This window comes from Hirundo rustica, chromosome 3, assembly GCF_015227805.2.
Source record: "Hirundo rustica isolate bHirRus1 chromosome 3, bHirRus1.pri.v3, whole genome shotgun sequence".
Taxonomy (NCBI): domain Eukaryota; kingdom Metazoa; phylum Chordata; class Aves; order Passeriformes; family Hirundinidae; genus Hirundo; species Hirundo rustica.
In genome coordinates this window covers 112,207,800-112,230,183 of record NC_053452.1, presented here as the reverse complement: position 1 = coordinate 112,230,183, position 22,384 = coordinate 112,207,800, and the positions used below count along the sequence as shown (strand labels likewise).

At 37.6% G+C, this 22,384-nt stretch overlaps 1 protein-coding gene across 9 annotated transcripts in view; it reads right to left on the bottom strand.

Moving 5' to 3' along the window:
• The window catches only part of SUPT3H (SPT3 homolog, SAGA and STAGA complex component), a 253,554-nt gene that overhangs the window by 32,172 nt on the left and 198,998 nt on the right, over positions 1–22,384 (bottom strand). For all 9 annotated transcript variants that reach the window (XM_040058761.2, XM_040058762.2, XM_040058760.2 and 6 more), the window contains 4 exons: positions 20,127–20,239; positions 19,290–19,397; positions 18,651–18,839; positions 16,111–16,221 (listed from right to left, as the gene is read on the bottom strand). In XM_040058761.2, coding sequence (XP_039914695.1) covers positions 16,111–16,221; positions 18,651–18,839; positions 19,290–19,397; positions 20,127–20,239 — 521 coding nt within the window. The remainder of the gene's footprint in view (positions 1–16,110; positions 16,222–18,650; positions 18,840–19,289; positions 19,398–20,126; positions 20,240–22,384) is intronic.

Genomic DNA, 22,384 nt, shown 5'->3' with positions numbered 1-22,384 from the left:
CCTCCAACCTGAACCATTCTGGGATTCTGTGATTTTTTGAAGCGACCATGGTCACTATGCTACCTTCAAAAAGCAGGTGCTTCAATTCCTCCACTGCTACAAATTCATTCCAGCATGATTAGCATGAAGACAAAATGAGGTTTAAACTAAGACATTTTGTTACTGCTCCTTGTACAGAAATTCCTACCATTTGTGCAGAAACACAGCACACGATTGCTGATGTTGGAACTGAATGTTGTTCATACCTGCACTTCAGATCCACCGCCTCAATTTGTGTATGTGGCTGTTGACAGGATTTGGGCAAACACAGAATAAAAATGCATGTACGTGCTCAGTATAATCAGCATTTACATCTATTCATAAAATAATAATGTAGATTAGAAAATAATACTGCTCCAAAATGTTAATGTAGTCTCTTCCATATGCCACAATCTCACGTGGATATGTGCATAAAGAATGTACATACTCAGAGAGACACTAACATCTTGTAATGCAATATGTTTCTGTTACACACACTCCAGACTTCCTAACAGCTGCATATTTTAATATACATAAACCCATACTTGAAAAATAATAAAATGTATTAGTTTTCCACATTAGGCATTTATGACCTAATTTAGCAGAGTATTACATCTTTGTAACTTTTAAAAGACCCATTTTGATAAAACATCCCCATAAACAGACTGAGAAAATCGGGTAACAAGCATCTGTTGCTGCATTGTTTTCTTAATGGGGTAATAAACTAATAACACATTTTTATAACTTTTCACAAGAACATAAAGTATTAAAATTGAAGCTGATATTGAAAAATGTTCTCATGGTCCATTTTATTTTATTTTTCCACTATGTAAAGTTACAGTACTTACCAGATTAATATTAACATATCTTAATTATGTTGACACAATGGAAATTTGCCAAAGACAGTCCAAGAATGGAAATAACTTGTTATTTCCACTACCCTAATTAAGGTAGTGTATTTAGCCCAGGTTATTCATAATATAGGAATAATATGAATATTTATAAGAATATATAGAGATGCCACATACAGAAATAAGTACCCAAACTTTTTTTCTAATCTACCTGTTTCAATAAATAAATACCATAACTTTATTTCTAAAAACAAATGTCAAAAATTACAAATTACTAATTACTTTCCAAAACCTTATGTTACATTGTTGCGATGCTTATTTTTCTTTTTAGAAAAAAAGATCAAACTGTTGTGTAACACGAAACTAATGAAAAGGTATTGAAAATTCTAACTCTGAAGTGAAATTGCTATATTTAGGAAGGCAAATTTTGAATAATTTCCTTTGGAACTATTAACGTGTACATCAGGAATTCAACTCGAATAAGCTGCTGACCTGCATTCAAAGTGGATTTTCACATTTACAGTTTACCAAAGCACCAGCAAAGGATGATTCATAGCTCTTGGGGATGGAAAGGACCATCTAACCTCACTGTACTCATAACACAGCCCACACAATTTTCTTGAATTGGCTCTCCAGAACCAATAGCTGTGGTTGAACTTAAGCATGGCTTTTACAGAAACATCTCCTCTTGATTTTAAATTTTCCAGTCATGGATAATCTGTCACAATCATTGGCTAAGTTATTTCAGCACTTAGTTATGTTGTTATAAATATATATGCCTTATTTCTAGTTTGAATTTATCTTGCTTAAATGTCAAGCTCCACTAGAAGGACTCCTCACACACATCATCCTGTCAAGGCAGAGAAAAAGGCACTTCCACAGCATGGTCCATTTGACCCCTCTTAAACAGCTGCCTTAGGAAGAGATAAATTACAGCCCAGAAATGCTTGTTCCTCTCAACTGACTATAAAGGAAATCATAGAATCATGGAATGGTTTGCATTGGAAGGGAACCTTAAAACCCATCTCATTCCAACTTCTGCCACTGGCAGGGACACCTTCCGCTATCCCAAGTTGCTCCAAGTCCTGTCCAACCTGGCCTTGGACACTTCCAGGGATGGGGCAGCCACAGCTTCTCTGGGCACCCTGTCTAGCTGTGCTCACAGATGTCTGTCACTGGGCTCAGATGGAAATATTTGTACCTATCCAGAGGAATCCCACCCCGAATATCAATATAGGTTTGCATTCAAGGACTGAAAAACCCTATGACATGAGATTTTTCTTTTTTATGGGTCCTTAATGACGGGTTACACAACATGTTCTTCAGTTTGATGCACTCCTGTCTCTGTGTTGGTATTTTCTAGTATTCCACCCAATTGCTGATGTTCTCACTAAAACACAAGCACACATTTTAGCTGTGCTTGCCCCAGTACAGCAGAAACTCTTCTATTTCCTATTCCCCTTCCTGCCTGCCCAAGGACTGCCTGAGGACTGCCTCAGCCCCTTCAGCTGCAACACTGGATTGGCCCCACTGCATTCAAGTGATTCCTCAAGACTCCAGGACACTCTTTCAAAATCCCTACTTTGCAAAATATAGCCCCAGAGACTGTAAACGTTGCCCATTTGCTTAATTTCGAGATGAAATCCTTAACATCTGGCTCCTCTGGAACAAAAATAACTTGCTTACACTTCATTTATCAAATGGTAACTCAGTAACTCTTTGTCACTACCTTGTCCTCTTCATTATTTTACAATCCTTAATTAACTTCACTCCAAAAATATTTGACAAGGAAACTAGACCCTGAGTAAACTACTTTTGGAGAAATGGAAAGTTGAAGAGTTTGCAATGTAAATTTTCCAAACCTGCAACACTCACTATGAATGCAGAGCTCCAGCCACTCTGTCTATATCGTAAAATACAGCAGCATAGGGGGTTTCTCAGAGCAACCAGCAAAGCCTCATTCATACAATCTTGGAATTATTTTGGCTGGAAAAGACCTTTGAAATCATCATGTCGAACCATTAACCCAGTACTCACCATCGAACCATGTCTCCAAGTGCCATATCCACACATTTATTGAACACGTCCAGAGATGGTGATTCCACCACTGTCCTGGGCAGCCTGCTCCAATACCTGACCACCCCTCCAGTGAAGGAATTTTTCCCATGTACAACCTCAACCTCCTCTGATGTACTTTGAGGCCATTTCCTTTTGTCCTGTCACTTGTTACTGTGAGAAGAGCCCAACCCCACCTGGCCAAAACCTCCTTTCACGGAATTTTAGAGAGGGATAAGGTCCCCCTTATTGTCTTTAGATTGGTGTTACAAAGTCAGCCTCAATTGTAATGGTGACAGGCAGAACCTCCCAGTGTCTAGGTCTATTCTTGGGACTTATGTATGTCAGTAAGTATTAAAGCCAAACAGGTGCTGGTGACTTCAGGCAGCTGAATAATGCCATATCACTTTAACGTGAAATACTACTTTCTTTGGAAAAATACATTAATAGAAATTTTTAACACACAATTCCTTGAAAATAAACTTTATGAAGCTGGGAATGAGTTCTTGCTATGAAAAAATAAGAAATACATAGGTTTGCTTCAGCAACCTAAAAGGAAATTGTGCTTTGATGAATTGGGAAGTATGTAATAAATTGGGGAAGCAAATAATACTCTGCATTGTAACCTTTGCTCACAGACACGGCTGTAAGTGTTCCTTACCCTAAAGTACAACTGATAAAGGTTCCAAGCTGCATAATTCAGGACTAGTTAGATTTTTATGTCCCCCTGAGAGCTCTCATGTCAAGCTGCCAGCTCAGGCTGAATGCAGATAAACCGTAATTCCTCATCTCCTGCCTACTCTAAATCCTCCATTTCTGTTCCTCACCATCATCACGGTGAGTAACATGGGTTTTATCTCTGATACTGGATACTCTGTCCACTCCAGGACTGCAGCTGCATTTTATATTTTTTATTCCTGATAACAATCCTAGCGGCACGTAACAACCTTCTTTACCCTTCATCCAGATTCCAATCTGCAGAAGTCACAGAAACACTGAGGAATCCAGCTTTGAAAAACATTTTCTTGTAAGTACCAAGTCGAAGAATCCTGCCAAGCTCATTTCTCCCACCCATCACTTTGATTTTTCCTCTCAGCCACCTGCGTTAGAAGCTGCTTTCCATTTCCTGTCGTGACACATCCTCCTCCTGTGCAGCAGCATTATCTCCCATCAAATGTCAGATTCCAACCTGGATCACCTCACTTGCCACTCTTTGCTGTGCACACACCAAACATTCAAGCCAGCACATCTCCTGCAGAATCTTTTTTGGTAGGAAAAACCAAACAGCAGATGAACACCATCACCCACTGTCACTTCATTCTTAAAACTCTTCTGTGCTGTGACTTGCACAGGAAAAAATCTCTTACCTACTGGATAATTTATATACTGAGACCACTTCCTCACCAGCTAAACAACACTATCTACTTTCACTCTTCTGTTTATCCTATCAAATCTCTTAATTTGTCACTTCTCCATATTGCAAAATCTATTGAGCCATCATTTACTTTCGTTCTGCATTTGTGTATGGTGAATAATACAAAAATACAGAGGAATCCTGGATCTTGACTCATGTTCTTACACTGACAAACATTACCAGTAAGATTCTTTCCCCCCCTTTTTAAAGTTAAGAGACAGTTTACTTTTGTTATGGAAATTGACACTCTAGAAAAAGAGTATCACTTTAAAGAAATGGTATCATGCACCTTTAAAAAACTAAAATAAAACCCAGTATTCTTTTATGTATTTCAGGTTAAGCACTCAAAATGTATCATTACTTCTGATGATTCGGAACTGGCTATAAAATTATGTCTCAAATTTAGTCTTTCTTGATCACATGAATGGTTTTCAACATGTTCTAAAGAGCCATACTTAGTAACTTTTTATCTATTTGTTGAGCTATTTAATTTCTCTCTTTTGTACATAGTTAACTATTTTTATCACCTAAATATGACTGCAGTAAATTATGGACAAAGATGTGCCTCATCTACCACTTGGGATATTAAATCCCAAGCTTCCTAATGTGGCAACAAGCATGTACCTTCCTTCTGTACCATCTGCTCCTTTAAAAAAAAAAATAAATCCAAAACCAAAACCAAACCTCTATGCACAATGGTGGAATTGTTTTAACTTTCTTGTTAACAGATGCAGAAACAGTTGAATGCTTTTTCTCAGAAGCACTTAATCCAACTCCAAACCTCCACTATATTCTGAGGGTAATTAAGCATCATATCTAAACACCAATTAGAACTAGAGTTTTCTTGATGGTAAATATTAATAACTTGTCCTTCTTGCAAGGAAAAAAAATACCCAAACCCTTCACCACTGACAAAATTACCTCATGAAATTACTGTTTCTCACTTCCAGGCCGTTTGCATTGCAATAATTCTGCACGGAGACTGCTTGCTTCCAGCAGTTTTAGCACCTTCTGCAGTAAAACTAACACCTGTGGATCTCTGGAGAGCCTTATTTTTTTTTCCTGTTGTCCCAATTCTTTGCCATCAAAAATGACAATCCTGTCAGCACATCAACACATTTTAGGACTGACCTGTGCCAGTACACAGCCTGGAATATTTCACTAGTACAATTCCTCCAGGCTGGATACCAACCTCATCCCCACCAGCCACTGTCAGTAACCCAATGCAAATATTTACTGCATGATTTTTCTTCTTATTTTTATTGTTTTATTTCCCCTTATTATTTCTCATTATTACTTATTCTTATTTTTCTCCTAGCATTATTGGAATTTAAATTACGTGAAATTAGAGGTATATAATTCTTAGGCAGAGTTTCTGGCTGTGGAATTCATTCCAAATTAGTGAAACAGAACTGGATGTCTTTTAATCACTCAGGTGTACTCCAGGTTCCACAGGCACTCTGCGATTGAAGCCTGAAGGAAACCATGTATTTCACACACGTTCTCAGGGCTTTGCAAAAAAGCTCAGTTTCATACATGTATATATTAAGTAACATAAATACACCCAGAGACAGAAAAGGGTCTTATCAAGGAAAAATTCCTTCTTATATCCCCTCTCCTGAGACTGTCATGGAGGAAAGGGTGTAACTTCTACCAATAACCAGCTAAAGAGTTTAATTGCTATGAAGGGAACTGAATTATCCAGGGGGATATAACTGGGAGGAAGAGGCTTGGTTTAAAAGCAAGAAAACAATCTCAATTGTGAAATTTTGTCACTGTAGAACAGCAGATACAAGAGATGTACCAGAAAGCCCTGGCTGAAGTTTAATCCTAAACTGGAAAGCACAGTTACAAATATAAGTACAGCAGCACACCACACAAAAAACATGACTGGTACTTGTTTAACTCTTTTCATGTTCTGAAGTCTGCTATTCCTTTCTAAAATTTTCCTTCATTTTGTGTTTTTTTTTTTTTTCCTTTGCTCTGCTAACTCCAAAATATTGACCTAGTGCCGTATCCTATTTAAGTTTAAAGTATTTAAGTATCTTCCAAAACTTTCCAGTGAGCAAATATTACAAGTAGAGAAAAAGAATCTGATCTTAATTTCATCCCATTTTCTGTCCTACAAGTACCCCTCTCGCCTTTTCTCCTATGTGCAATAAATTTAAAACAACAACAACAACAACAAAGAAAAAACACAAACAACAACAACAACAAAAATAAAACCACCACCCCAAAAACTGAAATAACAGATGAATCAAAACTTATATTACTAATAATGCCAGAAGCCTCCATTTAGCCCATGCTTTTGTCAGACTTTAGGCATAGTTTAAAAATTAAGCAGATGACTGCTTTGCTGAATTGAGGTTTACATAACCTTGAAACTAAAGTCAGAAAGCTGGAGTAATACAAAACCTAAGGAAAGGAACACAAAAACCCCCAAATAAAATTCATAAAATGTGTTTGGTTGCCTCAAGCGTGGTGTTTTCACTTGATTTTCCCAGAGAAATATTTCCAAGCAGCACTAAGTGTGCAGCCAGGCTCCCTGAAATGGGTCTGGTTTAGAGAAAAGTAAAACTTCAGTGTTAAAGAGATTTTCCAGCAAACAAATGACAGTGTTGCCTTCTGATTCCCTGGAGGTGTATCAGAGATGAGGGGAGAAGGAGCACCTTTTTCTCAGGGCATGGAGAGGACAGGGGACACAAATGAGAGGCAATCAAACATCATCTGTAATGCTGCACATCCAATAACTTTTTTTGTTGCTAGTGGTCTCAAAGATGTAAATGGAAGTGACACCTCACTGAGTGGGACATGATAAATGGAGTGAAACAAAGCACAAAATCCCAGCTTTTATTCAGGAATCTTTTGTCTTTTCCTGCGCCAAGCTGAACAAGTACTTGAGTTTGAGTATTATTACAGAAGTTAAGGAACAAGAGTAGGCAACTAAAATGGAAAATAACAAATTATAAGAGTTATAAAAAATATCTCCAATTGGTTTTGGTGTTCTCATATTATTATCTGCTCCTTTCCAGATTTACTCTGCTATTTTAGAGGTTTTACATTCTTTATTTGCAAAGTGACAAGTCAGTGTTGCCAGATGGGTAAGAGCTTCTATCAGGTAATCACAGAAGCCCAGAATGGTTTAGGTTAGAAAGTATCTTTAAGATCATCCAGCTTCCAACTCCTCTGCTACAGGCAGGGTCACCAGCCACTAGACCAGTTTCCTCCAAGCCCCACCCAGCCTGTCCTTCTATCCAAGCTCAATACAAGACATGTCTGTCAAGCACCAGTCATATGAGCAGCACCTAAAATGAAGAGCCTGCTCAGGAGAAATAAAGTTTCATGCAATTTTTCTTCAACTGTAATTCCAAGTCAAACAGCCTTATTAGATGATCCTAAAGTTCTCACAATGTTTCATCCAGACAGCTCACATCCTGTGCTAGAGCTGGCAGCTCTGCTGCCAACTCACAGTTGCTGCATCTCAGCCTGAGCTGGCTCAAAGCAGCACTGAGAGTGCACTGACAGCCATGAGCTGCTCCAGTTCATAAAGCACTTTTAAATCTTTCAAAGAGAAAAATATGAATGAATGTTCATGTTCAATGGCAATGAACAGTATAAAATACAACTACAACTGATCTTGTGTTATATAATGGTGTAAGTGCATGGTATTGTCCATGATCTAACAAAATCACAAAAACATAAATCCTGAAGGGAGCTGCACTATAATTCTGGGCAAAGACAAGTAAAAAAAAAAATATACTTTCCTTCTAAGATTCTTCCATTTTGTTCTTAGGATTCTTCAACAATGAAATTTCTATTTATTAATTCTTATACCAGAATACACCTCCTGCATGAATGCAACGCCACTGTTTTTGAAAAAAACAATCCAAATTAGGGAAGAAGGACATATTTATTTTTGTGAAATATCTTGGAACTTAATTAAGTTACCGTTTTGTCCCAGTATCTGCTCTAGAATTATAGTTCTTACCTTACCCTTAAAATATGTATTTATGTATTACGTTAGATTGCCTTGAGCAAAATATCAAAAATCAGATTCTCATCCATACTACCATTTTTTAAGCCTCTCAGGAGGCACTTAAGAACATAGACTTTTAGAAAGTAACATACTCTTACCCTCAGACCCTTTTACATCAGTATAACTGGGCTTGAAATGCCTCCAGTATGTATTTGAATCTGCCTATACAGTTGGAAAAAATAATTATATAAATTTTATGAGACTAGCAGTTGCTTTTGTATATATCGTTCACTTATCTTCTCACTAACAGAGCTAGCAAATTTATCTGACAAATCAGATTTTTTTAACCATTACACATGAAAAATGATAAAATATTGCAGTGTGAGCTCCTATGCTGAGAAAGACACATGTTTTGTTCAGCACTTCCAGCATAAGAGGTTTGAACAGGTTGTGACACAACGGAGCACAACCCTCGGTGTGGTTGTACAAACTGCATCAGCAGAGTCACTCCATGCCAGTGTCCCCTGCCTCAACAGAACCACATCCATGCTGCCTGAAAGCCTCACATGCTGCTTGCAACAATTCATGTACAGTGTTGCGCAGTAGGACACTGATGTATGTGCAATCCAAGAATTTTAAATATCCCCACAGGATATCAAATACTATCCAGACTGTTTGTAAATACTTTCCTAGTGCTCTGCAGAAAGGGAGCCAGTTCTTTTCAAACCTACTTCAATGACATTTTTGTCTTATCTAAAATCTATGTTCCTGTTCAATAAAATCATCTGGGCAACTTACTGCTTCATCAGTACTGCGAGCTTCTGCCCTCATTAATAAATTCTGTTGGAGCGTTAAGACTACCCCCAGTAGGGACAGCTGGGAAACTGCAATAGAAAGTCAAGCAGCACATTTAATGACCAGTGAACTTCTGGAAACTTACTCCAAAATGATACATCATTGTGTCAGACACTCTTAAACATTATGCAGCTTGGTCTCCCTCTTTAGAAACATGAAACCCCCTGAAACTGCTACCACAAATTGGGAACCTTTTAAATTATTGCCAAGCCACCTGCTTTTCTCCAAGAAACTTCATAAAACTCTCCAAATTAGTAATACCATTAGGTAAAGCTTACAGAACTGTTGTTATTCTGAAGGAGTATTAGCTGCTTAGCTTAGGGAAAACAACAGGGATTTTCATAATCGAAAAGAACTGTCACATATATTATATAATCTATTCCAAATGAAATGCTTTAATATATTCTTGAATATGCTATTCTTTAACATTTTAATCTTTCTGAGAGAAAACCTTATTAACCATATTATGAGGACTAAATTTATCTAATGAAGAAGGTCAGTTCAGGAGAGGAGATGTGAAAGATTCTCAATCAGTTTATGGGTCTTCAGATGGTATTAAGAGACATATAAATCAAATGCCCCATTTTATATTTCTGAACAGCACTGGAAGAAATAGTGCTGGGATCGAAGAAGGAGCACCATTTCCCCTGTTCCTTCTCTGTTTTGAATGGCCCTACAGAGAACAGGCGAGGATGGATTATAGGAATGCCTTCTGTCGAGGAGTCGGCCAAAACTGTGCCATCTCATCTTGGAGAATTTATCCAATAAGATGATTTAGAGGACAGTTCAGTGGCACCATTTTTGGAGGCAAAAGCAGAAGGGAAGGAATATAAATCAAAGGTGACTGGCAGGTAAAGGATATATGCAGCAATCAGCCAAACCATGTGCACACTGGCGCAAATTCAACAAGATCATTTATAAAAATTTTAAGTCAGGAGTACCCAAAAGGGGGTCTGGTGCTAACTAAATCCACAGATAGATTACACGCCACTGAAATAAACACTTCCAGATGCTGGCATACAAAAACCTTTTACAGAAAGAAATGTTTTCTTTCATAAATCTGAAAGGAGGAACCTTGGGATGGGGGTTGGGAGAGAGGGGAACAAGATTTCCAAACTGAGATTTGACTTCCTACTGGTTTTATAGAATGATAACTCATCTTTTTCAAACACAAAGTGTTAACACTGTAGAATTACAAGTAACTGCAGACAACAGCTTGAAGTATAGACAAAGACATGATAAATATATAACTGTTTAATGAAATGAAATAACTTTTTTTGCTTTCAAAATGAGAAGAAAGCATGAAAATGTCAATTTGACCTTTTCTATATCAGAAACTGAATGTGTAACAGAAAGGAAAGTTTTCAAATGCCTTTTGACATAAATACACACATTTCATTTTTGAGAAGTGTTTAAGAATGAAATCCTGACTTCTTCAAAATCAGTATCAATTGATTCTGAATATCAATATGGGCATTTTATATTTTACAGGACCCTAAGTATCAGATATTTTTTATTTGGTTTCCATGTAACTAATTTCTTTCGGAAAGAGCATTCAAAACTTTTTATCATTCAAGTGCTTTAGAAAAATTTAGCTGTACTGTATCTACACTGTGTCTATTGAAGCAATTATTGAAGATTATATTTCAGAACTTCTCATTAATACTTTGATCTGAAACATGCAAAAAGAAATTTCTTTCAGTTAAGAGGACTAAGCTGCAGACCAAATCTTCTGGGTGACAGTTCCAGGTTGTGGAGCCTCCTTCTCTGGAGATACTCAAAAGCCTTGTGGACATGACCCTTTACCCTGTGCTCTGGGGGACCCTGCTTGAGCAGGGAGTTTGGACCAGAAGACCTCCAGTGGTGCCTTCCAACTGACCCACTTTGTGACTCTAGGAATGTGAAGCTGAATTTTTCTTGAAGTTTAAGGCACATAAACCAAACTTGGTTTCCAAAATGTCCCTTTCCACAAATATCATACTGCCACAGTATCCTTCGTATTTTAAAAGTTTCTGTCTCTTCTTTCTACCCCCTGAATCTGCTGGTTTAGTCTCTGCTTAGTTCAGCTTTGCCAGGTCGTCACCTACTATTCCACAGATTTTGTTTACAGGGGAAATTAATAGAGTCAAAACCATCCTTATTATATTGAAAGTATTAAAGATCTGTGATGAACCTCAGTGTTTTTCATCACAGAAACTGATTTAAGCACTTGCATAAAAGCTGAGCTCAATCAGGATCAATAAAAAGCACTTAAAAAAAATCAGAAGTAGAAGACCTTGACTAAATATGTAATTTGATTGTGAAACTATGATTACTGTGTACATGTAACCTACTGTCAAGACACCTACTGACATCCACATGGGATACTTGCATTTATAACTTAGGAATCTCTAAGAGTATAGGCAGGGCCCTGTAAGGCTCAAATAATACAAGTCTCTGCCAAATCACATTCTCTGATGTTACATGTTCTTCGTGCAGGGAATGTCACAAGCAATATTATAAAGACAGGTTTGTAAATATTCATTGTTTTATGGTGCATAGGCAATTTTATGAGACTGAAGTATTTAACAAGAAAAGGTTTAGACTAGCCAGCCTTTTCATACTGAAATGCCTGGGAGGCTGAAGGAACATTCTCCCCAAAACATAAATACCCAAGGAAATGTTGGTTATATCCCTGTTCATTCAATGCACCCCACTTACACACATGCAAGCAGCTGAATACCAGCCGCAGTCTGCCATGAGCCTGTGAAGGGTTACAACTTACATTTGTGAACTCAGTTTCTCTTAACTGAACATTTGAAGCAGATTATTTCAGAGCTGTCATAAACTAAAGACAAATAATCTTCTTTGCAAACATTTTTCTTGTTCTTTTTGCCTGCAGTCTTCCACTACTGTAGCTGACCACTTAGCTTTTAATTTCAGAGCAAAGGATCTCAGCTGTCCTTTTTGCTGGAGCTGTTCTCGTGGTCACAAGTACTACTTACAGATTGTCCATCCACCACTTACAGTTGCTCCCATCAAGATTCCAGGTGAGCACTGTGTATTGCTCACAGAATAAATACTCTTCAAAGAATTATTTTTTTGCTACCCCAACTCTCTGAACTACAATCAGTTCAAATAACTTAAAATAATTTATCTAGAGACATTATGCTTGCGTTCATGTGCTCAAGAAATATCCACCTAATATTTTTGTGAACACCTTGGCATAATAAATACTATTATTTGGAATAATATTAGGATTATTCCTAAAGGCCCAATCAAGACTGGACATCATTTCACTATGCACTTCCTTAATTTAAATGTACCTAGAAACAGACACAGATACAATACACAGAATTGCATTATCCCATATGATGGAGAATTCCATACTCCCCACTCCTGTCCTGCAAAATTACATGGTGCTATTGTTTAATATTTTTCTGATTTTTGAAAGTCTAGACCATGCTTTAAAGTAGGAAACACTGAGCACCACCCAATACTGTTAATAGAAAATATTTGGATAAAACATACGCCTAAACAACCTCAGACGTGAAACAACAATGCAGAAGAATCCAGAGTACACTTGCTGCTTTCCATTGTGGCTTGCACTTGGAGACACAACCTAAGTGCTCTAATTATGTTAGTCATTCTGACATAGCTATTAAGGTCAAAGTAAATGCAAAAGGATCATTTTCACTGGTTTAATGTTAGTTCTCATTTACCATATGATTATAAAACTTTCAAAGTGTTGTTTCCATCCAAACCAAAATCCATCAAATGCTGCTAAAGAATAAATTGTATAGCTTAACTCTTCTTCCAAAACCAACTCCTTAGGAACATTTATCACCAAATCAGATGGAAGAGAGTGAAAATCATGATGAAAGAGCAAAAAAGGGAAAGATGTGAGAAAATATCACTGTTCGTGCTTTACAAATACATATTTATTATCTTAAGATAACAAAAGTATATGCACTTCTTAAAAAACAAAATATTCTCCTCTCTTTTCTTTTTACAAATATTAAATCTAAATTCTATGTATGGGATCTCAGTAGCTTGAAAAAACATGAAACTTTTTCACTCCTCAACGTTGTCTTTTTAAAAGGGGCTTTCCATTAAGAATTACTTTCCACTAAGAATTACTGGGATGCAATAGGCATCTCCCATCTCTGTTGGTTCTTACACTGATCCATAAAAATGTCCCTTCTCATTGCTTCAAAGAGTTCAGGATAGGGTTTAGATCCTTCTGATACAAGTTTCCCCTCAGACACTGCAGAGAGCAGCTCAGACTTCCAATATTTTACCAAGGTTTTGCATTGCCTAGATGGGCTCTGACACATGGGTCCTGCTGCTGAGATCTGAGGAAATGGTCATGCCTGATTGTGGTGGTGTGTGATTTGTTTTATGTAAATTTATACAGATCTTATGTAGTGGTTCGTTCGATGTACCCCCCTGTTTCTGTAATGGTTCTGACTTGTTTACTGCTAAGTGGCCCCTGTTTGTTATATGTCAATCACCCCTTCCCCCTTGATCCCAGTTGTCAATCCCCTCTCTCTCCCTTTGGGCGCCCTGTCTATCACTCCAGGACCCTTCCCTGGCTTCTAGAAAGCTCCAGGAAGGGCGTCGAGTGATAGGCTGGGGCCCTGGAAATCCCCTCCCATCATTTTGTGGTTGGTTCCTGGTTTTATGGTTCACACCCCCGGTTACCCCCTCAGTTTCTCTGACTGGCTGACCAGTTGTCGCCACCCCTGTTTCCACCCCACCTTAAAAGCTCTTGCACACCTGCTCTTGGGGTCTCTTCTGGGCAGCAGGTTACAGAGTGCAGAGCTCCGCGCTCCCTCTGTCTCAATAAACCTACGTTACACCCTGCTCAGAGGAGTCCGCCTTTCATTCAGCTGCCGCGGTTGCTTGCTCCATCTACGTGCCCGTTGCTGGTGTTGGGATCCAAGTTCCCACAGGGAGGAGGCGGCTCGCCCTGCCTGCCGCCCCGACCTTACCACGCTGCCGCAGTGAGACACACTGAGCTAGCCTGTGGCCGCGCTGGTCAGCGCAAACCGGACACTGTGACACCTGATTACATAAAAATCTGCATCAGTTCTGTTAATTCATTTCCTCAGGTTTGGTTACACACACACCACTAAATCTGGCCATCATTAAATTGTATTTGTCGTGGAAATCTGCATTAATGCAGATTGCAGAGGGTACCCAGTGCTCCATCCACATTTGTGCCAGGTTAAGACCCAGAGTTTCTGGTTGCCGCATGGACAACTGTCATTGCCAGGTCCCTCCCCAAAACTCCAATGAGGGCACTCGCAGGGGAAAGGATCTAAACGCAGACTCTGCAATACCTCTCAAAATACTTTTCCTGAGCCTTCTCATTAAAAGCAGAATCGTGTTACAGCTCTACAACATCTGCAGGCATCCAGAAGCTGACCCAAGATTCCCTCTTATTCTTGGCTTGTTCAGAGGGAACAAGATCTGCTGCTCTCATCAACCACGTTGACTGTAGGTAATGTTAACAAATTAAATTGTTCAGTTGCACTGTTTGGGAAGTTCACAAGACTGGAGGACAGTAAAAAACCCCAATCCAAACCAGGGTATTTTATTATACCTCATGGCTGAAGAAAACATTTGAACTTTGGTTAATAATTGACCAAACCACTTTTAGTGAGGAGCAGGGAGGTAAGATACACCTTTCTGCAGCTGTTTATGTGAGCTCTTTACTTTTTTAAAATAGAGTGAAATACATTCTCTGCTTTCAGAAGCTCTTGCCATATTCTTAGCTACATCTCTTAGCAAACTTCTGCTAAAGACATTTTTCTGTTTTGGACTGGAAATTCTATCCAACACTTTACATGATATTAATCTAGCATTCTTGAGTGGCAAAAGAGAAAGGTGAAGTTACATAAAGACAATTCATTGCAATTTTATATTGACTATCATTAATAAATCAAACTTTTACTGCCATCTATAAAAGCACTGATTAGTTTTGGTACTAGGAAAATTATAACTTCCCCTACTCATTTTCTCTTATTTTCTCTTTTTCCTTGCTTCTGAAGACACACTATTTTCTTTATATTTATGGCCTTATATACTTCTGTATCACTTTTACATCAATAAATTCATTTAAATTCAGAAAAAAAATCCTTTCCTAAAATCTCTCAGAAATTGGACAATTTCTTCCTGATTTTTAGGAGCTGAGGTCCTGTTTAGTGGATTTTGTTTGTTCTATTCTTGTAATGATTTCTTTGACATTTATTATTTTTTAAATGCAGATATTCTGAGATAAACAGGATAAATGCCACACAGAACAGTAGATGAGAAGAAAATGACCCCAATTTATGACATTGGAGATGGGCTGCTTTTGCATTTTCATCAGCTGAGAAAATTAAGTAAAGAATTTGTTTGGCTGCTCTGAACAATGGATTTGCTATTTGCATAGAAAAAATGATGGCAAAACCTCAGAACCCATCAGTGTTTTACCACAAGCTCAGTTGTATTACATTTCAGTGGAGGTTCAAAGTTGTCTAAAAAAACCATTCTCTTCTATCCCCAACCATAAATGTGTCACTTGAGAATTCAACATCCAATAGGAACAGTATCTGACACAAACCTAATTTTAGAATATAAAGTGCTCTTCACCATATTGGAATACATATAATTTAAAATAACTGTAAACCTAAACTTTGGAAAGACAGAAAATTCAAGCACTAACAAAAAAGCATAATTTGTAATTGAAAGAAAATAATATTTGAAAGGAAAAAAACCTTTTTTTTTTGTCTTTCCAAAAAGAGACAGAAATTACTAAGTTTTATTTCCCAAGAGAATTATGCCACTTTTATAAAGAAAATTACAGTCACCACAAATTGCTCTCAACAATTCCAAAGCTTCTTCATTTGACCACTTGAAAATCAGAGTTCTTTAAGATTATAAATATAACTTTTTATAACTCTGTTATTACGTACTGTGAATGGGGAAAGGGGGCCAATCTTGTGGCCGTAGCGTCGAATGGCCTCTCTGATGTGGCTGGGCTGGATGGCATCACTTTGAGCCTCCATCCCACAGGCTGCAGTGCTCTGCAACAGAAAAACACATAAATTGTTACTAAATCAAAAACACACAACAGACCTACAGTGCATAAAGTATGAAAATAAACCTTTTTAAAATGGACCAATTTTTTTTTTCCTGAGGATACACATCATTGGTGCCACACTCTACATCAGAGACAAAAAGCTATTAACAAATTAAAGAGGACTTTTACATGAACTTTGCTTAAGAGACCCAAAGAACACCATGTTAGTCCTTTTAAATCTTTCACCTAGTGCTGCTCTATGTTGCAATTAAAAAGAGCAGAAATGTTCAAGCTGAAATGAAAGGGTCATATAAGTCATACTGCAATAACCACAGAAATTATTTTTAAAACATTTCAGGCTCTTATTATGATGTGAAGGAGTGGGGAAAATATTGAACAAGTACCTGAAGCAGAAAGCAATTTGACACCAAAATAAACACTGAGTGGTATAAACTTAAAATCTGAAGCTGAAACATGTGACATAATGGTGTTAGAAGGATGCAAAAAAAAATTAATTACCTTGTACTGAAAAGTTTTAAAATTTCAAATTACTTTTTTGATTATGGACCCTAAATAGATAAAAAAAAAAAAATCACCGCTACTGCTACACTGATTGTACAATAATTTTCCTGGGATTTTAAAAGAAAAAGTTACTCTCTTTGTTAGCCAACCTGAAATGTTGGTTTAAGCTTGACCTAGACACAGTTGCTTGCCAGAATTCAGGTGACTTATCTAATGATGGCTGCTTGGCAACAAATTCACGAAAATTGTATTAGTGAGTGCACTGAGAATGACAAAAACTTTAATTATACACTAAAGTTTAATGTCCACACCTCCGCAGCCCCCTCATACATTCACATCATATCCTAATGCTCTCAAACTTGGGATATTTTTTAAAAAATGTTTTATTTTCAAAAGCACTGAGTCCACTGGAGCCTGTGAATACACACAGAATTATTCATAATATGATGGCAGATTCTTCTCCTGCTGATTGACACCCATAAGGGGAATATGAAACTCAAATATTTTCTGCTGGATTGGCCTTCATGGCCTAAAAATAGCGGTTTTCACCAACTTAACTTGTTTGCCTCATTTATATCCAGTAGATACCTAAGCAAATTGAATAAGTCATGAGAACATTTAATTAAAACTGTGCACTTTTTGGAATATAATAATTTTCAAAGGCATTTAGTACAACACTAAGAACTTAAACTCACAGCATCAGTAAAATATAATGTAAACCTCCAGCTAAATTTCTGTTCCTAGGACTTACAATGAAAATCAGCCACAGGAACAGAACATAATCAATTATAACATAAAAAAGGAAGAAGAAAAAGCAAAAGTCTTCCCAGGATTCACTAAAAACTTTCTAAACAGTGCATAATAAGGACAGGAGGAAGCTGAACTCCTCAGCACTATCCACAGCACCAATGACACCAGAAGGAGAAAATACATTTTTTCTACCTTATCACTGTAGGAATCACCAGTTTTGCCCTGACAAGCGAGTATTTTTTTTAATAACAAAACACTTGATAAAATCCCAAGTCATTCCATTGCTTTTCAGCAAAATGAGCACTGCCATCACATTTCTTCAAAACAGCCCCAAGTGACCAGCACAGGTTTTCCTACCCAGGGTATTTAATCACATTGATTTCTCATGTGGGTTTTGGATACACAAATCCCTGTCAGAACACCAAGACTCTGCAACACCAGACAAGAATTTTAACACTCATATTTCATACTCTGAATATGAGACATCCCTGTTTTATGTGAAGTCAACAAATATTTAGCTTGAATGCAAACAACTGGTATAAAAATAAAGCAAGTCAGTCGCCTCAGGCTGTGGGAACCAGGAAAATCATAAGCACATCTTTGCCTATTTCGCTTGTATTTTGACCCTTAAAACCTGTGCTTGCTGCCCCTGTCAGAGAAAAGGATGATCATTGGGAGTGGTGACAATTGTTGTGCCTGTAGTTGTTGTGCAGGTCATCTTAGAAGCAGAAGCTGTCACCTTAACAAAATTCAGTTTGCAGACATTATTAGGAAAATTTAGCATAATTCTGATACAAAAAAAACCCACCAAACCACACATTTAGCCCTAAAATAACAATGGCCATTAATATATGATATAGGTTAAAATTAATATTTAAGATGACACTCATTATTTACTGTGAGGCAGGTGAGGCCCTAGCACGGGGTGCCCAGGGAAGCTGTGGATATCCATCCCTCAAAGTGTCCAAGGCCAGGTTGGGTGTGCTTGGAGCAACCCGGGACAGTGGAATGTGTCCCTGCCCACGGCAGGGGGTGGGAACTGGATGATCTTTAATGTCCCTTCCTATCCAAACCATTCTGTGATGATTTCCTGAAGATGTTTGGTTTTTTTGTTTTTTTGGGTTTTTTTCCCCCTTCCCTCCACGACTGTGCACCAAATACCTTTTTTCTTTTCCTTTGTTTGGATTTGGTGGAGTCCTGTCCAATTCCACCATTCCCCAAGGCTCCTGAGGGGGTTTTCCCAAGGTGTTGCTGCCCTGCTGATGCCGGCGGGGTGGGTGTAGGGGGTGGTGTGTTCTCAGGGGAGTCAAGACTGGTCTTCAGACTCGAAGATTGTCCTAAGAGATGTGGCTGTAAAAGCAAGATGTCAAAGAGCCACAATATAATCCAATCACAAGTAAACTCCACCCCAATTATTTCCTTCTCAGATTCCCTGTTGGAAGAGATGAAATACAGAATTTGGTTTTCTCATTCTTGAAGTTACTGTAGTATCTGTATAATATCAATGCATGCAACAGAGTACTTAGCATACTTGCCAATTTTGAAAACTTTAATCTCCAAATTTCTGACATAGCCTTGAACACAGAGAAAAGAAATTTTCACCAAGAGGATTTTTGTTTCATCATAAAGATGCTGCTAAGAATTTACATTCAGAATTACAATTTAATGTCTTTCCATCTAAATCCATAACTTCAAAGTTCATAAACTCCATAACAGAAGTCTGTATCAATACCACATTCAATAATGACAACTTTGGAAGATAACATAAAATGCATTAATATGTGAAAAAGCAAGTTTTACCTCAGTAGAGTTGTGGTACTGTATGAAGGTGGCAGATACAGCATGACTGAACGGGTCACCAGCTTTGGGAGTCATGTCCTGTTTAACCAAAAGGGCCAAGTCCACCAGCTGGAGGAGCAAACAGGGGAGGTTACTGACATGGTACTAAAAATTCCATTGTAACAATGGGAGAGTGAGGGTTGTGGGTTGAAGCAGAATATTATCAGTATTTCTGAGATGAAAATAAAGTTATGCAGATATTTCAGCCTAAAGAGCCTTTCTTTTCCACTTCTGTAAATATATGGAGCAATCTATCTACCCAAGAGGGCTCGGCTTGGCATTAAGGTAGCATTTTGTTTTCCAGGAAAACCTTCTTTCTAATCCAGTTGTGTAATGGGATTGAATGAGCCTCAGCACACTGCCAAAGGTCACATAGCAAAGTGTGTGATTTCAGTTTGGACTTGAAAAAGGTTCGTGCTGGACTCCCCTCTCTTCTGCAGCCATGATAAAACATTTCTGTTTGTGTATGAGATGGATGAACACAGCACAGCACACATCTGTCACACAGCAAATTGAGAACCAGTCTGGATTTTTGAGCTGGTTTAGTGGAAGATGTCCCTACCCACAGCTGGGGGCTGGAATATGATGAGCCTTAAGGTCCCTTTCAACCCAAACCATCCCATGACTCCAGTTATTAATCCCATTAATCCATCAGTTAATAAATCCCATTAATCCAGTCAGCTTGGAGAGCTGAAGCAGTGATTGCATTTCTGAAGGGGCTTGCAACACAGACCCCGAGGCTGAAGTACCTCGAAGAATAATTAATTCATTTTCCTTAGAGTTCAATCAGTCCCTTACCTGGGCCACAGTCTCATATGCTAAATATGCCAAAATCTCCATTGCAACTGCATTTGGCTTTATTTCCAAACTGCTACAGTCCAGCCAGTCACGGAACTTAGATGCTTTCTTTGCTGTCAGTTAAAACCATAAGGGAAAAAAGAAAAGTTAATGATAGATAGGCCAAAATAATAAATTTTGTGGGGTCACAAAAATACTGCAAAATTGAAGCAATTAGTGTGAGTGTGATTTGATTGGCTAAAGAGGGAAGTAACAAAAGGGAACCAGTGGGGAAAGACTTATTTCATACATGTTGGAGACCCACAAGCACATGGAATAAAGAGAAAAAAAACAAGATAATTGATCACACATGAGATTTCAAAACAAGGAAGGGTCGAACTCAGGGGAGTGTGGACTGAACAAACTTGCTTTAGAATATATTACTGTAAAATTAATAAAATGATTGCATCACATCTTTTATTAATTAAAAAACACTAAAAGAAATCAATACAAATATGAATCCAGATAAAATTGATATGATTGTATTAACAATAGCAAAGACAAATGACAGACAGAACAACCTGGAACTCCTGGTGTTAACTTTACATGACAGAGGTCCTGACAATTGAGCCAAAATTATTTGTACAAGAGTGTTTTTAAGTGTGCTTTGGATATAAAGAAATAAGAATAGGTGTATAAGGAACATTCATATGAGAACTTCACACTGCTAATGGGTGAGATAGATTCAGGGCAGAGAAAAATATGGGACAATGAAATGTCATATTTGCTTAGAGAGTAAAATGAGGGAGAAAGAGGATGATCTTATATAGGTCAGTGGTGGACAAGATGATCACAGAAATCTGTGGACAGACAGGATCTATTGAGACAAAGATCTAATAAGAGCTGTTTGTGAAACAACCAAAATGAAGTAAATATAAGGCAGAAAAATAATCTGAAGGAAGTGGAAACAACTCTTTCAAAAAGAGTTTTCAATCAGGAATAAAAAGCTACAGACAAGTCAGGTGTTAAACAGAAAAAAGGTCAAAATAATGGTTATTTTTATTCAGGAGGTAATGGAAGACTACACAGCATCACTAAAGAAAGAAAAATAAAACAACAACAAACAACAACAACAACAACAAGAAACCAAAGAAAAAACAAAAGGAAGAAACATGAGAAGTGTGAAGGTGATAAAATTATCACAAAATTTTCCCTGAATTTAACTTTGGAATTCTGTAGTACTTCACCCTTTGAGGGACCTTTTCTTTTGCCTGTCTTTTAAAGTGCAGAAATATCTGGAGCTGTAATTATTAATATATATTTTTAGAACAGGTTTATTGAAGTCCCTTCCAGGTTTTTTCTCTTGTGACACAGTTTTTCTGGGCTTCTATTACAGTAATACACTTAACTAAACATAGTTACACAATCAATTTTTACCGAAATAAGTAAGTAAAAGAAGGCTTTGGACAGATTTTCTGCATGGCCTTTAGTGCATTCTGTCTAATTGAGCTAATTTTGTGCAACTGAATTTGTGCCCAAGTCTCTCTTGGTACTATTTTCTAACCACTGTAATTCTCTTATTCTTTAATGACATTAAATGTCAGTGAAAAAGAACCATATAGACATGGTCATTTAAAAACACTGTGAAAATAGCACTGAGATATTTTTATAGATCACAATCTCTTGGTCAGCAACATTCTATTTTATTTTGCAAATTTAAGATTTGTATTTGATCTGTCTCCAGATGGCAATTTTCGGGTTTTAAAAATGACTTTATCACAAACCTCTCATTTCCTGAAGTCACCCTAATCTGAAGTACCATTTATCTAATGGCTCACAGATGTGTGATGCCAAATTATAACTAAACATAAAAAAACATATTGAATTAGAAAAAGAAATGCTTATGAAACATGTTTTCTTACATTTGCTGACATTTGCTGATGGAGAACAGTATCTCAAATGTCTCATTTATTTGCCATGAATGAGCCACTCTTTCTTTGAATTTAAAAGAAAGAACAAGATAAGGTCTCTTCTTTAAAGACACCACTGCGTTCAAGTCCGTTGTAGGATCATGTGCTGTTTTGTCATGGTTTTTCTGGCTCCTTCACCTCCCTTTCTCTGACATTTGATCTAAAACCTTAGTCATCACTTAACCGCTTCTGTAATGATGTTTTTGCTACATGATCAAGCCCATTAATTTACAGCTCATTATAGTCATGGCCCACAAGTACTTCTAGTAAGTTGGTTTTCAGTGCTAGTAAAGCCCTAATTCTGTCATC